The 17,379-nt window shown below is 37.9% G+C and overlaps 2 protein-coding genes across 2 annotated transcripts; both read right to left on the bottom strand.

Annotated features, from left to right (window-relative positions):
* Positions 1–1,652: 1,652 nt before the first annotated feature.
* On the bottom strand, positions 1,653–6,626 carry LOC137709336 (aspartic proteinase A1-like). The gene is made up of 14 exons (XM_068448421.1): positions 6,501–6,626; positions 5,780–6,149; positions 5,615–5,675; positions 5,314–5,408; positions 5,122–5,234; positions 4,797–4,965; positions 4,649–4,688; positions 4,469–4,533; positions 4,161–4,274; positions 3,921–3,985; positions 3,659–3,815; positions 3,464–3,583; positions 2,110–2,198; positions 1,653–1,950 (listed from the first exon to the last, which is right to left on the bottom strand). Exons 2-14 carry the CDS (start codon positions 6,137–6,139, stop codon positions 1,866–1,868), a joined length of 1,533 nt encoding a protein of 510 aa, XP_068304522.1. The 5' UTR covers positions 6,140–6,149; positions 6,501–6,626; the 3' UTR covers positions 1,653–1,865.
* Positions 6,627–9,025: 2,399 nt separating this feature from the next.
* LOC137708697 (probable WRKY transcription factor 31) lies at positions 9,026–11,988 on the bottom strand. Its single transcript, XM_068447827.1, has 5 exons — positions 11,396–11,988; positions 10,928–11,026; positions 10,209–10,769; positions 9,994–10,107; positions 9,026–9,866 (listed from the first exon to the last, which is right to left on the bottom strand). The coding sequence occupies exons 1-5, from the start codon at positions 11,843–11,845 to the stop codon at positions 9,153–9,155; spliced, it is 1,938 nt and encodes a 645-aa protein (XP_068303928.1). The 5' UTR covers positions 11,846–11,988; the 3' UTR covers positions 9,026–9,152.
* Positions 11,989–17,379: the final 5,391 nt, after the last annotated feature.

The raw sequence follows: 17,379 nt of genomic DNA, 5'->3' as shown, positions 1-17,379 counted from the left end.
ATTGCTTATAAAGTTCCCAGCCCCACTTACCTTAGCTAAGTTTTAAACGCAAAGCATGAGGTGAGCTGAAGTAATAACGGCGCAACCAATCATGCAAATGGCATGGAGCTAATCAGTATTTTGAGGTAATTGCATATACTCAAATCAAGTTTCAAAATTTAGCAATTTCAAATCACAATGACGAGTCGTGACGATATCTTATTTGTCCAAGGTGTCGACGGTCCCTAGGCCAAGTCATGGAAGTCGGTGTCATAGAATCACGTCCATGTTGCCAATCTCAAATTTGGGTTTACCTAGACCTAATAATTTGTACTTCATCTAAAATGAACCTAGATCCTCTTCGGATCTAAAAAAAATTGAGTCTAAACATCATATAATCCTGCACATTGAAAATTGATTCAACAGTTACAATTATTATAACTTTTAGAAAAACCCTTTGTTTGTAGCCGTTAGATCAAATTTCAATTGCCCGGATTATTTGATCCTTAGGCTCAGTTTTTTTAGATTCGGAGAGGATCTGGGTTCATCTAAAATTATTTGAGTTTTACAATGTTGTGAGTTTTTGGGGTTTTTTTTTTTTGGTGAAAAAAATTGTTATAGATAGATTGGTTACTCTTGCTACAAACGTCAGAGCATACCCACACCTTGAGCGGGAATGGATTATGCATGACATTTAACTGCCAACTACCACGAGTATGAATTTATGTAAAAATTTACAGATCGTGCTTCAACGAAAACTGCTAATAACAAAACTTAAACTTAAATAGGACGACACATAAAGTATAAACCTTACAAACTGAGCCAATCCTCGTCGGTCACGAGGGATTGCTTTTGTTTAGCATGATAGGGTGGGTTTGTTGTAGCCGGCATTTGAATGAGTAGGGATGGATGATGGATTTGCTTGCTTGGACGTGCCGTTATAGTAAGTGATTGGTTCTATCTGTCTGTGTGGGTGATGGGACAGATGGAATCATAAAAGGCTCAGCACACGTAACAAGTTTGCTTTTGTGTCGCTTTTTAGTTTGTTGGTTAGAGATTTTGAGGGCTAAAAGTGCTTTCAATATTGTCACTCTTTCTGCTTCAACCACGTACTTAGGCGAATCCAAATCGAAGATGAAATCACACCATAAACACTTCTAGAACGTACAGGTGTGATTTGTGTGAAAATTATGAAGGTGCCACATCAACGGTATCTCAAGTTATTTGCGTATTATTATGTAAAATTTAATGTCTTGATTTTTTTATATAATAATACATTATTGATTTGAAAAACTATTAGCACAGTATTCCAAATGCAAGGAAAATTTTCTCAAACATTTTCTGTTGCTGCTTCATGCATAGACAAATCCTAAATGAAAGTAAAATCGCCTCATTGACGCTTCTACTACATACTGGCGTGACTTTTAGAGAAACTCTAATGCATCTATGATAGTATATTGACAATATTTCAAGTCCGTTATGTAGGTTACATGCTACCAGTATCCCAAACAAATCACACAATCACACATGCCATTGCGTTTTCTGGCTTTGATTTGTGAGCTCAAAATTCAACCAATGACATCATCTTTCCATAAAAATGATTTGTAATTGCCACCTGTATAAATATTGGTGGAAGCCTAAAAGTGTCTCGTGTCTTGCAGTCATTGTGACACTCAAGAAAAGTTTGGTACGTCAATTTCAGCCCCATATATTATACATATAGCAATATTAGCACATCATGTCTTCGATTTATTCACTTAGGCACGATTAAACAAGGTTCGTGGTCCATGATCCATCACATTAACAAGTTCCATCGCTGCAAATCTTTTCTGTGATGTCCGCAGCGATTATTTACATAAGTAGGCAAGCTGAGAATAAATACAGAACTAAGCTGCTTCTGCAAATCCAACTGACAAGTTTCCGTAGTCGAACACGGTGTGATACCGACCCATGAAAATGTCTCCCAGAATCCTGCATCGCATATACATATGCAACACCATTAGTGACCAAGGGTTAAGAAACTATTACTTGTTTTTAGTCACTGCAGTAAACTATTTCTGCATGACCATTGTTGGAAAGCATGTAAAAGTTGAAAGACGCTTATGAGCAATGTCGGAAAGAGAGAAATACCACAGTGGTCCACGAGGAGGAGCGACATCTAAAGCTATAAATCCACTGATGCACTGAGCAGCGACTCCCTCCCCAACTTTGAGAACGTACTGATCCCACGGTACCAACACACATTAACATATTAGTTGGGCGATGAATATTACACAAAATGAATAATTGAATATCAGCAAAAAAGGACGAACACTGGTTTTATCAACAATGGCGATAATGGCTATTAGAAATATTATATCGACTTGCATAATATACGAAATAAACGGATAGAAGGGAAAAACAGAACAGCTATTCCGGCTCCAATTAAATGTAATTCATAGTATGCTACAGACTACAATACAGTTTCATGCAGAAAACTCACTGACAGCTCAAAGTTGATGAGTCTTTCAATAGTGTACTAATGCAATTCCATAAAAACAACATCGTGCATGGCATAAATTCAACTCTAAGACTATTCAGAAACCTAACCAGTAATGAGTAAATGTTAAGTCTGACAGCCAAGCTATATTGCCTCATAGTTACGGAAGAAGTTCTTTATGCTCATACCGAAAACTTGAATGGTAAATGAATCCTATAATACTTTTAGGGCTCGTTTGGTAGAAAGGATTCGATTGGAAATGATTACTCTCTAAATTCAAGGCATATTGAAAATAGATGAGAATGATTTTTCATTGTGAAAGGATTAGACGAGGATTAGATAGGAAGAAAACTTATCCCATCTAATCCTCCCATTTTGGAGAGTATTGGAATGGATAACTTTTCTTCTTGGGTAATCCTTCTCCTACCTCTAAGTTGGTCACAATTTTCATCTTGTCTTTCAAAAAACCTTTAAAATAGTGTCTTATCCATTCCAATCCAATCATGTGTAACAAATGAAGCCTTAAATCTTAGGAGTAGTCACCCTTTAGCAACACATAAGTTGTCGTGGCCTACAACTATTACCGATACTAATTTTGTTGGCCAGCCATCAAAACTTCAATTTTCCTGAATCATTTGTATCTTCAGAACCATACATGAACTTCACAGCATAAAAAGATGATAACCCTAAAGTGGACTTCACATATTCGTTTTGGCAAATTTAAAGTAAGCGCTTTTCGACATTCATGAAGACCAAAAAGTTAGATTGGATAAATGCTTGTAAAAGCTGCTAAGGTCATCCTAGGGGCCCATATGATGGTAGAGATGGAAGAAATGATCAAGAAATACTAAATTTCCAGAAAACCAGATTAAGGAAGCTTCAACAGAAGTAAATAAAAAGGTGAAAAACTGGAGATCGTTTTGCGGTGGATGTGTAAATAAAATTGATACTAATGTGCTCAAATGAAAGATGAAAAGATTTAGGGTTAATGTCATGAAACCATACCTGCTCTGGAGCAAGGTCAAATACTTTACCACCAATGGTAAATGACACACTGGGCAATGAGGATAGAGAATCACACTGGACTACTGATTCTCCACTGGGACTTGGAAGTCGTTCACAGAGCTACAAGTGCAAATGCCAACATAAGCTTGCTGCAAGGAACGTTTCACAGAGAGATGAAAAGGGAAGTTTAATTACCTGATTGACATAATCCAAGATCTGCTCCTCTGTCTGATTTTTCCTTAGCCGACTCTGCATCCATACCACTGCCATCTCACAAGCAGCACATGTAGCATCATGCACACCATCGGATTGCTTTTCTGGTTTCTGATCCACCATACTTTCAATGCCCGTGCTGCAAAGACGTAAGCACATTAAAACAGGATGACCTAATTAGCCTCATTATTACTACCATCCTTTCTACCACAAGTTTAAGAAAATAGGTTGAACTGCATCTAACCTCACACCACGAGTTCCATCAAAAGTACAGAAACCAATTTGAGAGCAGATCTTTTGGGGTTGTGACTATAAAACATGCCAGTAAAAGAAAAAATCAATTCGCTGCAAGGAGATTTTAAGGCAAGCAGAACCAAAAAGAAACCGACCAATAGAAAAATTATCTCCTTATCCCTAAAAGGATGAAAGAACAGGAAAGTTTCAATGAAAATAAAAATACGTAGTAGATATCAAATCTATATACCTTAGCCATCAACATTTCTATTATGGTTTTCCCATATTGTTCAACCACTGTCTTACATTCCTGGCTTACAACACCTGAGGCTCCAATGGCATGATTGATTTGAGTGACAACAGTCTGAAAAGGTGAAATTATACAATAATATTAATCAGAAGTTGCTAAATGAAATACAAACATGATAGAATATACAGGTGAAGTGGGCTTTGAATGTCTTAGACGGCATTATTATATGTATGTCTTGTGCTGTGCTTCTTAACATACTGACAGTAAGGAGAAATTAGAATATCGACATAGTAGGCTAGAATGCATACCGTTGGTCCAGCCAATAGGGAGGTGCCTGAGTCAGCAATTGCTGAACAGCCATTAGCACAAAATCCTGGAACGTGACATGACAATCTTTCAATACCATAACAAGAAAGCTGGCCTAGACCATAGAAAGCACCAACTGCCTCAACATAGTAAGGCTTCGAAAATAAGTTTCGGATCATTACCAGATGATTCACCATCAATTAAGACATCACCCATATCAAACTGCAAATAACAGAAAAAAGGAAGTATGAAACAAATTAAAACAAAGAAAATGAATAACATATCAAGTAGAAAAATCTGCAAAAGTTGTAAAGATCTTGAATAGTGAACCTGCCAGTAGCCTTTCTGAGTCACAGGAACATATGTATGCTCACCCTTGAAATGACTAGAATCAACCCCACCAAAGACAATCTCACCCCCTTCTTCCCCTTCTGTATTGCGATTTAACCAAAATGAGAAAACTGGTTCTTTAACAAGACCTTGATTGACCAAATTATACCTGTTATAATAGCAAATATAAAGTCAAACAGATTAACATCGAGGACTTACAAGTGGGGAAGGGCAAATAAAATACACAATTCGGAGTGTTAGTTTAATTTTATAAATTGATCGACTGATTTGGAATATATTCAACAACTAAGTGGCATTGAATTACCAGACAGGAACAGCATCTCCAACTGAGATCTCTTGAAATCCAAGTCCAAGAATACCATCAAACTTAGCTGCCACAAATGTGACTCCAGGCTCTTTGGTTGCCTCAATAAAGTCCTATAACCAATAAAAATAGTAAAGGTAAAGTCCACAACACCGAAAATCACCATATCAACTTTCTGCCAAGAAAACTAACCTGATCCTTAACAACAAGATCGCCGACTTCGACATGGTCCTGGCTGAAGAAACCTGAAATTGCACCAGTTCCATACTGGATCGCCGCAGATTTGCCTACATTGGAAAATAAAATATGGCAAATAAACTTTAAGTTTTTTACAACTAGTATCTACATCACTCTTTAACTTGTGTCAGTTTTTCTTTTTCCCCGTCACATCAAGTTTAAATCTGTATCAGCTAAGGCTGTGCTTGATCATCCCATTGGACAGTCTTAATCTTATTAGAACGTGAATGCATTGAAGCAGGGAAGGGAAGCGTACCATTCTTCGTGTATGTACTTGATTGGCTAGACTTATACTTGGGATGCAAATAGCAAGCAACCTGCAATTCGAAAGCAAACCAACTTGTAGGAAAACTTAAGTTGCTTAACAGTTCTAATACAAAAGGACCCACGACCTGTGAAGGAAAAGACTTAATAAACCTACCGAGAAATAACACTTTGCTGAGGGCACCCAAAGATTAGAACTTCCAGTGTCAAATATCACAGTGAACTTCTGAGCAGGAGTTCCAATACCAATCTCACCAAAATACTGTGCATCCATATAGTTCTTCAGTGCAACAATATCCGTGTCCTCAGACTCCCCAAGATTACCGCGCAAATGATACTTCCTAATCGGACCTCCCGGTGTTCCATTACTTCTTCTATTTAGATGACAAGTTTGATCTATTTTCATCTTTTTCAGTCCAATCCTGACCAACCCATCATTGGGTGTGGAAATCACCACATGGGACAGAAGAAGAAACAGAAAGGAAGTAACCAAACCAGCTCGAAATTGGGTACCCATTTTTGGAGAACTGCAAAACAAGTTTGCAAATTTGTTGTTCATAATTCACACTCTGAGAAAGTACTGAAAGTGGAAATTCTTTCACAAAAACATTAAAATGGTCTATATTTGATTATTGAATAACATAAACTTTCATTCAAATTTCGTTTTTTTTGACCTTTTTCTGATATTTTCTCAGGAACCAAACAGATTTTAAGTAACCCTAGAACTCGATCAGCAATAAAGGTGCACACTTTAGTAGAAAACAATCTAAAATACGTGCAAAAAATAACGATCCAAAAACATTAAGCTATGAACAAAATTATTAGGAACTTAATTTTGATGCATTAAATTTTAATTTTAATTAAATTAAATTACTTACATTTTTCTTATGACGACGAACTGCGAAGGATCAGATGGAAACTGAAACAACAAGTAAACTAAAGTCGGAGCATAAAAGCATTGAAGAAGAGAGAGGCCGGTTCTGCTACTTCGCGGAATAGATGGGGATTCATGTTGCGGCCGGTGGTTGAATCGAAGTAGCTAAAATCGAACGGTTCACAATTTGTTTTAATTTTTGTGGGTTCCGGCATGGTGATGTGTCGTGTTTGGATTGGGCATCTGTCGGTCCCACCGAAAATTGCAGTTAACTTTCGGCCGCAACTACCAGTCCAGTTTTGAAACTCAGACAGTGGCGCCTTTAGTGTGAAGTCACAATCCCCAAATACTCCACATCGTCCGGACGTAGCAGACTTACTCTTTGGGCCATGTTTGTAGGGCCCACAAACAATTCACGTTAGAGCCCACAAAGAGGCCCATGCCCAGAAAAATAAGTAATTGTCTGCTGGACTTTAATGAATTATTAGGGCAGCCCATATGGTATCAAAGCATGGAGTGTCAGCTTCTAAGCCCTTGAACGAAGAATTCACCATTTCTTTTGTACGAAGATATATTTATACCGTCATTTAGTACTACGGTCTAGTGATATTCTTTTTCACTTGTAAGTGTGATATATTAGGTTTGATTCTCACCAAAGTCGAATTTGAACCACATTATTGCTGGCCCATTGTGAGGTTAAGCCCACCTCTTCATCCTTAGTGTAGATAATATCATTTGTTCAAAAAAAAAAAGAATATATATATATAGGGCATGTATATATATATATTTACACTAAAGGGTGATGAATAAATTGATATCGAACTTGTTACTTACAAGTTTGAACATAATACCTCTAACTTACACGTGAAAAAAATACAACGAGTCACCGTACGAAATGAAGATAGCTCTCATGCAAGTGCATACCGTTCGACGGTCTTTTGAGGTGCCTAGTTAAGTTTCTGAAATCATCAAATGAAATAGGTGATTGTATTCCTCTAGCAACATGCACCCAACTGCAGAGAATGATTTTCTCATGCTTTTTAATTTCCGGTAATTTTGCCATAATTTATAGGTGGCTTTGTAAGCCCAAACTAATTGAAGTCTCATACAAACACTATTCTTTTTTCTCCAATGTTATCCCTGAAGCGTTTATTTATAATTATCTACATCAAGAGGAGGATGTGGGCATTGGATTGTTTGGCTCGGTTTCAGTCCCAAACCGTAGACCAATTCAATAGGCTGGGGTTAGTATTTTCTCAAACCATTGTTGCCCAAGACAACTAGCATATTATTTAATTTTTTTAAAGTAGAACCCGACCCAAATTGACACATTTTAGTTGGGTTGGTCGGTTTGGGCGGTTGACCCACAAAAATACCCACCCTAAAAGATGGTATAATTATTTATCTACAGTACATTTTCCATGTCATCAATTGGGTGAAGCTAAGAACAAGCCTTGCCAAATACGTAAATGGCAAGGGTCAGTAGCATCAAACGTGACAGACAAAAACCAAAGGAAGTCTCTTTCCCTTTGCACCCTTTCCTTGCTTGTCAAACTAACCCCGTAACTCTCCGAGACGGTTTTATTGACTCCTTCCCTTGCCACTTTCAATACACATATCTCCAAATAAAGAATAAAATCCCTTCTTCTCCCTTCCATTTGTCATTTTCTGTTTGTCTTTTACTTCGTTCTTCTCCTCTACTTCTAGCCTTTGATTTCTTTTACCTATCCATAACGTAGAACTCAATGAGAACCTAATATCTGTCATCAACAACAGCTTACAACGTTCAGATAATTTTGTTTTCGAGAGAAAAATTATTTCTTTTTTTACGACTTTTTTATTACATGTGTCTACTATTTAGGCAGACTATCGTTGCCTATTGTTATTAAGAAGCTGAAGAAAAAAAAAAAACCTCAAAAACCGGGGGAAGTAAGGAAGAAATAGTGTAGAAATAGAAACAACTTCCGAAAAGAAGGGGATCAAACAGGAGCAAGAGGGATCCCCCGGAGAAGATCCTTCCCCTTTCTTCTTCTCTCTTTTTTTTCTTTTTTTTTATTTTTATTTTTTATTTTTTTGCCTAAAGAAAGGAGAATTCGGACAAAATCAATGAAACGAAAAAGATCGGACACGAAATAACTTTTATAATAAAACCATGTCGCTATAATGCATTTAGACAAAAACTAAATACTAAAATAGTTATAAATATAATTCGTGTCTGTGTTTACACGTGAATTGAATCTAAAGTCTTCTGACAAATGACATCGAGACTAATTTAATTCTTGTTAGGTTTGATTGGTCCATTGGAAAACATAGAACATTGACATAAATAAATATAAGATGAGAGAGTGACAAAACATCAATCTCACCGTTTCTGAATGCATACAAAAAATCGAAAAACCAATTTGGATGCTTTCCTCTTTCTTTGTTTTTTTCTTCGTTTTCATGGAACTTTGTACTGACATACAATTTGAACATATTATTCCAAATGACAAAGAAAATAATAACTATGTTTAATTTATCCCCTCCACACAAAAAAAAAAAAAACAAAAAAACAAAAAACAAAAAAAAAAAAAATGTATATTTTCACTTTCTTTTCTCCCATCCCAAAATAAGTAAAAAAAGAACCTAAAAAAGAAGGAAAAAATAATAGCTTGCTTTAATTCCCTGAAAAACTAGGATTGCTAAGTTTATTGTTGCAATTGCCATTGCTGTTGCTGGTGGCATTGCCATTGGCGTTGTTGTTGTTTGAGTTGGTTGCTGGGTTGGCAACGTCGTTGTTTGGATGAGCATTGCCAATGATTGAGGTGATGGCAGCTGCTAGGGCTGCAGTGAAGTTTGGATCAGCTGCAATGGCAGCGGTGGCGGCAGTAAGATCCGCCAATGAGCCCTGCTGCTGCCCTGGTTGCGATTGGTGGCCTAGTTGGCCTGCGGCACGGTCTGTGTCCTGTGACATTTGGAGGCCAGAGAATTTAGACTGGTTGTACAGCGCCTGACTGAAAATTTGAGGCAGCAATGAGGCAGGGCCATTGGTGAAATTCTGATTAGGGTTTGGGAACGGAATGTTGAACTGGCCTGGTGGTCTTTGGAGCTGCTGTAAAGGGTTTGGTGATTGTGTTAAGTCCAATGTAACAGTAGGGAATGGGGCCGAGGCGGAGATGGTGGCCATGCTGGAGGAGCATGGGAGGAGTGTCCTGGTGAGGAAGTTTGAGTCCATTAGGCCATCTGCACTTGGCATAGACCCCGAGAGCAGCATCCGCGCTGCAGATGATGTAGTCGATGCCATTGCCATTGCTGCCGGAGGCAATGGATGGTTGTGATTGCCTTCATATGTAGTGATGAGGATTGTCCTATCCTCTGCACATCTTTGTACCTGTTTGATCACAATAGTATTAGTACAAACTACAAAGACTAAAAATATATGATCCTAATCACAGTTTGACAAGTTAACATGTCTTATATCTAATAAGAGAAAGTTAACCTAAGAGAGCTTAGCTTACTTGTTTTCGAACGGGGCAACCAGCAGCCATGGTGCATCGATAATAAGCACGAGGACATGGATTTCCTTTCGCCATCTTTTGCCCATACTTTCGCCATTGACATCCATCAGTGATCTAAATCAAAACCCAACAAATTTAGCAAATCTACAAACATGTTGGAACAGAAATCCAATGTCACTCATAACACTATTCCAATTCAGTACAAAAACACATACCATAGGCGCCTCCGATCGAGCTCTAACCGAAACCCGAGCCTTCCTCATTGTAGCCTCAGTTTGGTCAACCTCTTTCGGAGAATTGAGCCTCGGAACTTTGTTAGGCCCCCAACTCTGTGGCGGCTGATCCGGGCTCTCCTCTCTCCGAATCCTTCTCTCGAAATCCTTCTTTTCGTGATCAAAAGCGATCCCCTGATCATCGCTGTGCCCTGCAGCCTTCACATTATCTCCAAGCGACCCAGACCGTTCACCACGACTACGTTCATCAGACGAAGACTGTGAATGCTCATCAGCGTCACCATTGTTAGCAGCCAACCCAAGATCCATGAACTGCCTCGGCACCACTAGTGATGTTTTATTGCCATTCATAATCTTCTTTTCTTCCACCGCCACTCCGTGGCCTTCGGCAGCGCTACCGTTCTGATCAGCCTTCTGGCTTTGCATCAAATTCAGCAAATGCACCTGAAGTGCATTGTAATTGGTGGTCACCTGATTAAGCATCCCCTTCAACCGTTGGTTCTCCGCGTTCATCCGCTTGAGATCAGCTTGAAGAACAGTCAGCTGAGAAAAACCCAAGAACCAAAATTCAATCACATGTCCAACAATGTAAAGCTAAATTGATCAAGGTGTAACTTTTTTTCTTCAATTTGATAAAATCTCTAGTAACGTCGAAATTTCTTTAGAGAAGAGGAGAAAAAAAACAGTTAGATTTTCATTACCTCACTTTTAGCTCTTTTATCATCTTTGTTGGATGAAATGCCATCGTCCACCACTGATTGGTCACTACTAGTGTTTGTAAGGAGAAGATTCAAACCAGTCTACAAACACAAACAAAATATTAAAATCCACAAAAAGGTCGAAGAGGTTCTGAGTTTAAATTTCATGAACGACAATACGTTGAACAAAAAAAATAAAAAAAATCGATAAATCAATAACACAATGAACAAAAACAGAGACACGAATCCAGTTGGTAGGCACGTCTCATACGACAACCGAGCTTTCGAAGGGTCAGCCTTTAAGGTTTAATCGGAGATTTTTGGACTAAGAAAAAAGCAAGGCGAAACACTTTGTGGTTAGGCGCCGAGGCAGGAGAAAAGGGCTGGAGAGGAAGGAGGAAGAAGAAGACTATACCTAAGGTAGGTTGGATCCGTGACTCAAGAACAAAAATGGCGAAAAGGGTTGCTTACATTTACGTTGAATTCCATGTCTGTGGGGCCATGTAAGTCCATTTTATCGGCAGGGTCGGTGGAGACGACAGACTTTTCGTGATCAAGGCGGTTCTTGCTATCGGCGAAGAAGTCTCGCTCGTCGATGACTTTGCGTTGCTCGTTGGAGGGTGGTGGTGAGCCAGGAGAGTGCTGTACATCGTCGTCGTGGGAGCAGTTGAGATTGACTGCGAACTGGATAGTCGTGGGAGGAGGAGGGGGCGGAGGAGAGCGGCGGTGAATAGCGGTGGAGTTGTCCATGAGCATGAGTGATGAGTGGTGGTGGCAAAGTTGTTGTCTTTTGGTGGTGGAGGGTGGTGGGAGGTGGTGGTGGTTATATCGGTCTTCCTGGAGCGAGTTGAGGACTATAGGGTTGTGGAGAGAGAAGGAAAATGGATCTGAATCAATGGAGAGTCCACTTCCTTTGGCCATAAATCCCAAGAAAATTGTGGAGAGAGAGAGAGAACGTGTGTGTAGGTGGAAGTGAATGTGTGAGTGAAGGGGGAGAGAGAGTGCAATGGACTCGGCAATAAAAGGGGGGGTTGGACTTTAGAAGAAGACCTCCCCAATGGGGAGAGAGGGAGTGAATGTGTGGTGTGATAAGTGAGTTGTGTTTTTTGTGAGTTTGAATATTTTGTGTTGGACTTTGGATTTGGACTTGGAGAGAATTGAGGAGGGGAGAAGAGAAGGGAAGGGTTTTAATTTTAATTTAATTTAGCTTGTGCTTGGGGAAAATGATAAGACTGAGAATTTTTTTTTTTTAAAGGATCAGCTGTTGGCTTTGTCATAGCAGTCCATACTTTCAGGAGTCAGAAAGATTCACAGAGTCATTTCCGCCTCCTCGTGTTACCATCGTGTTATTCACCAATGTCAGGAATTAAACCAAGGACGTACCGTGTAAAGTACAAGCCTATAATTCGTCTTCAACCATTAAACCTCCTCGTGGTGGTTAAAATATAGGATTCCATAGGATGCTACAATTGGAAGGTTAAAAGAAAAAAAAGGGGATTCAGATTGAAGGCATTTACTAGCTACTTGGATATTGCTTTAAGAGTGATAACTAACTACACTTTATAAATACTAACCTTCATGCACGAGCGTGAGCATGTGTATAAGACATTTTTTTAATTACGACATATTATACGCGACTTACACATTTTAAATATATTTATATATGTAAATTGGCAAAAGGAAAATCAAATATTTGAAGTAAATAAATAATCTTAGATCATGCTAGAAGAAACCCCTGGTAAACCAATTAAAGCAGTTGAATTTACATAATAAAATCGGTCTCTATTGAATTTACGTTAAGAATAGAGAAAATAATATTTAATAAACAGCTGATTGAATCACATTATTGCTAGCTTATTGTGAGGCTGAGCCCACCTCCCTCCTCCTTAGTGTAGATAATATCGTTTTAAAAAAAAACAATCATTTGACAACTAATTTAATCATATTATTATCCACGTGTGAATGACCTTTTTAATAACCGGTATTACACATCTCTTAAGATGTTTTGAATGTGTTTAAAAATAGAGAAAATAATATTTAATGAACAACTGATTGAATCACATTATTACTAGCCTATTGTGAGGTACTAATTATTCAAAAGAAAAAATTGTACAAAAAAAATTAACTATTAAAATGATGAAAATACCCCTGCCACATTTGATGCATTATTTTGGGTTGTTTTTTAAGTTTTTTATTTGAGGGATATTTCTGTCCAATTATTTTGGTGAAGCTTGTAACACCAAAAAAACACTATTCATTTGACCCTTGCTTTATATAATATATAAAGTTATAATGGTCACATGAGTAAAGGCTTGTTCATTAGCCACATCTGACCTTTGGTCTTATGTTCATACTGGGAAAAGTTTAAATGAGATATGGAAAGTTTTTGTTTTTGTTTTTTTTTTTTTCTTTTAAATAAGAAATTTATAAGGCTAATTCTTGCACTAACCACATTAAAAAAAAAATACCGCTATTGAATTGGACTAGTCACAACTAGATATCTTGTTCAGCAAAAATATATATTGTTCTTATGTATATGACAAAGACTTTCTACAACTGATTGAAGACAATTACCACTAGACCAAAGACTAATTAGTTAGAAAGTTTTGCATGAGTAAGCTGAAATGAAGTCATTATTAGTGATAACAAAAGTGTACATGCTTTAGTTTATATAATATTTGAATCACACTTTGAGTTGTAGATATCTTTTTTTTCAATGATATTTTTGTGAAAGAGCTCATTTTCTAATTGTGTAATATGTTGTATAATGGAAGTTTGCAACTCAAGTGGCCAAAAAAATTTACTTCAGACTTCAAACCTCGACCTCTATTTTGATCAACTGTATATAAAATTATATTTAAAAAAAGAGAGGTGATCTAAGAGCAACTCCAGCCCTCTTACAGGCTGGCACCCAAAAAAACCCCTCTACCACTAAAAATAGGCCAGCCCAAAGTTCAAGCCAGTTTATAGGCCGGCCCAAAATGGACTAAGTGAGGAATCGACCTATCTGACGTCATGATGGCGTCAGCATGACGTCGACAAAGGCCATATATATTTTTTTGTGTCAGACGCGTGGGAAACACGCGCATGTGGATGCGCATTCTCGATAGCAAACAAATGGCGGGCCCTGTTGATGCAGGTGCACTAAAGGGGCACGGGACATGGCCACATGGCGTGTCTTCGACCGTTGGATTTCCAACGGTTAGTTTTTTGAACCGTTGGAAATAAATTTTGAATTTCAAACCCAATGGCTAGTGACATGACAACATATGGGCCTTCTAGATGAATGGTCTAGGATTTTCGGCCAAAAAACATATAAAAAAAAAAGAAAGAAGAGAAAATGCCAGAATTCTTACCGTTGGTCACGTGTCCAATTCTGGGCTGCTGGATTTCAATCTTTTTTAAATCCAACGGTCTAGATTAATTAACTTAATAAAAATTATATAAAAATAATTTAAAAATATAGAAAAAATAAAACAAAAATTTATTATAATTTTTTTCTATAAATACCTAACCATCATCTTCCACCTTACACCGCATTTCAATATTTTCAACACTTTGAACCAAAGCTTTCATATACTTTTGTGTGCAAAAAATGGCTACTTGGATGGTCATCAAAGATGTTACGTTGTGTGAATGCTGGGTTCAAATTTCTCCTGACCCGCTTGCGGGTAATGAGATGCAGTTGCGAGAACTTTGGAGTAGAATTAGTACAATGTTTTGCGAGAGGCTTGGAAAAGATGCAAGAAGTAGTCTAGGTCTTCAAGGTCGTTGGAAAAAACTTAACACTCGCTTACTTGTTGGAAAAATGCCATCTCTTAGGCTTCCTTTAATCTGAGTAGTGGCAGAAGTTTAGCGGACCAGGTGACAATATTTTTATTTATTTATTTGTATTCCACCCGCATCAATATTTTAATTAATTTATTTGTATTACACCTGCATTTTATAATTTATCTTCTCCCACATTTTATAGACACTTCAAGCACAAGCATGATACAATGTGAACAACAAAAACAAATCATTCACCATATGGGAATGTTGGAATGTTGTCCAAGATTGTCCCAGATACAAACTTGTGCCAACCGTTGCAGAAGTGGTTATGCATGACATCCCTTTACATAGTTCGCCAGAAGCAGACCCGAACCACCAGGAAGGCGACACATTTGAAGAGCGGGAAGGGCCACCTGAAGTAGTGATGGAGTCGACTTGTCGGTCCCTAAGGCCTCAAGGTAAAAAGACGACAAAAGAAAAAAGGGAGTTCTTCTAAGAATGACTACACAAAATATATGGACGAACTTACTCGCTAAGGTGAACTGACTATGGTGCGGGACGCGGCTAGAGATGAGGCAACAACTGCTACTATGCAAGCAATCTTAACAGCTACTGAGAGATGTGATGCGGCTAATGAGAGACAAAGAGAATTACTTAATTGAGAAATGGAGATGCTTAAAGAAGAAATGACGGCTTAAGTAGATCGTGACACTATGAACAAGCCTCTAGTAGGAATGTATCTAAATTCTAAATATTTTTGGACATCGGAAAAAAAGGATGTGGTGCGAAGGAGGCGTGCAAGAAACGAGAGAACAAGTGGAGGGGGTTTTAGCTACACATATCGTAGCAATGAAGATCCTAGCACCATATATCCTAGCTCCTCAGACTTTATATTTCTAATTTATTTTAGTACTTTATGTAATTTCTTATTTATTTCTAGTACTTTATGTAATTTCTTATGGGGTGTGATATCCACACACCTCATTTTACTTCTCACACACCCTTCTAATTTTCGACCGTCGGATCAGATGAATTGAAGAAGATCAACGGACAGAAATTAACAAGGGGTGTGTGGATAACACACCCCTTTCTTATTTATTTGTAGTACTTTATGTAATTTCTTATTTATTTATAGTACTTTATGTAATTTCTTATTTATTTTTAGTACTTTATTTAAACACACCAAATAAAATTACATAAACACACCAAAATAAAATTACATAAACACACTAAATAAAATTGCATAAACACACCAAATAAAATTACATAAGCACCCCAAATAAAATTATATAAACTCACCAAATAAACTTAAAAAAACACACCAAATAAAATTACATAAACACACCAAATAAAACTTAAAAAAAGCACACCAAATAAACTAAGAATTTTATTCTCCGACCACAAGCTTGTTTTAAGTTTCTTCACCTTGTTTCAATCCCCACAAGTGCTCAATCAAGTCAATATGACGGCTTAAGTGCATGTATGGTCATTGCATTGAAGTGTACCGTTTAATGATCAATTGATTGTAACATCCATCCCTTTCCAATGGCTCGTGTTGCACGAGATCTTTGGTGCGATCATGAGTACAATATATACGTGTTCTGAAATTGTTCATTGTGTTCGGCTCGTATTCATCGATGACATCATAATCATACTCATCTTCCACAATCATGTTGTGGAGAATGATACACGTCATCTTGATGGATCAAAGAGCCTCGACATCAAACAATCTGGCAGCAGTCTTGACAATCGCTTAATGAGCTTGCAGGATATCAAAACAACGTTCTACATCCTTCCTACACCTCTCTTGACATCTTGCGAAGTGTTTTTCCTTTTCACTTGGTGGATGTGGCACTGTTTTGACAAACGTTGTCCACCTTGGGTAAATGTCGTTTGCTAGGTAGTATGCTCCTTCGTGTTTATGTACATTGACCCAATATGTGACTTTCGGTGCTTTTCCTTGCAGCATTTTGTCGAACACTAGAGATTGGGTAATGACATTGAAGTCATTTTGAGCTCCTGTAACACAAAAAAAAGCATGCCAAATCCATGTATTAAATAATGCCACCGTTTCCAAAATGATACTTTTGACTCATTTTTTATCGACGTAAGCTCCTTGCCACGTACTTGGAAAATTTTTCTAGGTCCAATGCATGCAGTCAATGCTTCCAATTATGCCAGGAAAGCCTTGCATCTCACCCTTCTTCAAAAGCCTTCGCAGGTCTATTGTCGTGGGTTTCCAGAGGTACTCATTGTTATAGAGGGCTTCGATTGCGAAACAAAACCTCATCAGGGACTCTAGAACAGTTGATTTTCCCATCATCACTATCTCATCCACTTAATCTGCAGATGCTCCATATGCAAGCATCCACAAGGCAGTAGTAAGTTTTTGCTCAGAAAGAATACCTAGAACATGAAAAACATCATTTTTTTGCACAAAGTATGGATCATGGTTGCAAATAGCAATCATGATTTTGTTGAACAAACTTGACATCTAAAAATATGATCAGGGAATAAACTGTTGGTGATAAAATAATCTTCCAAGAGATCATTACTTCGTCCTTCCCTCTTTCTATCCAAGTTTGCGACACGTTTGAGTTTGGAGATCTGACCCACAACTTGCATGACACGATGGGAATGTGAGGCTATCTGCCTTCTATGTTCATCATCATCATCCTCTTCCA

The sequence above is a fragment of the Pyrus communis genome, chromosome 11 (assembly GCF_963583255.1).
Source record: "Pyrus communis chromosome 11, drPyrComm1.1, whole genome shotgun sequence".
Classification (NCBI taxonomy): domain Eukaryota; kingdom Viridiplantae; phylum Streptophyta; class Magnoliopsida; order Rosales; family Rosaceae; genus Pyrus; species Pyrus communis.
Note: the sequence above shows the minus strand (reverse complement) of the source record. Positions and strands in the feature narration are given on the sequence as shown.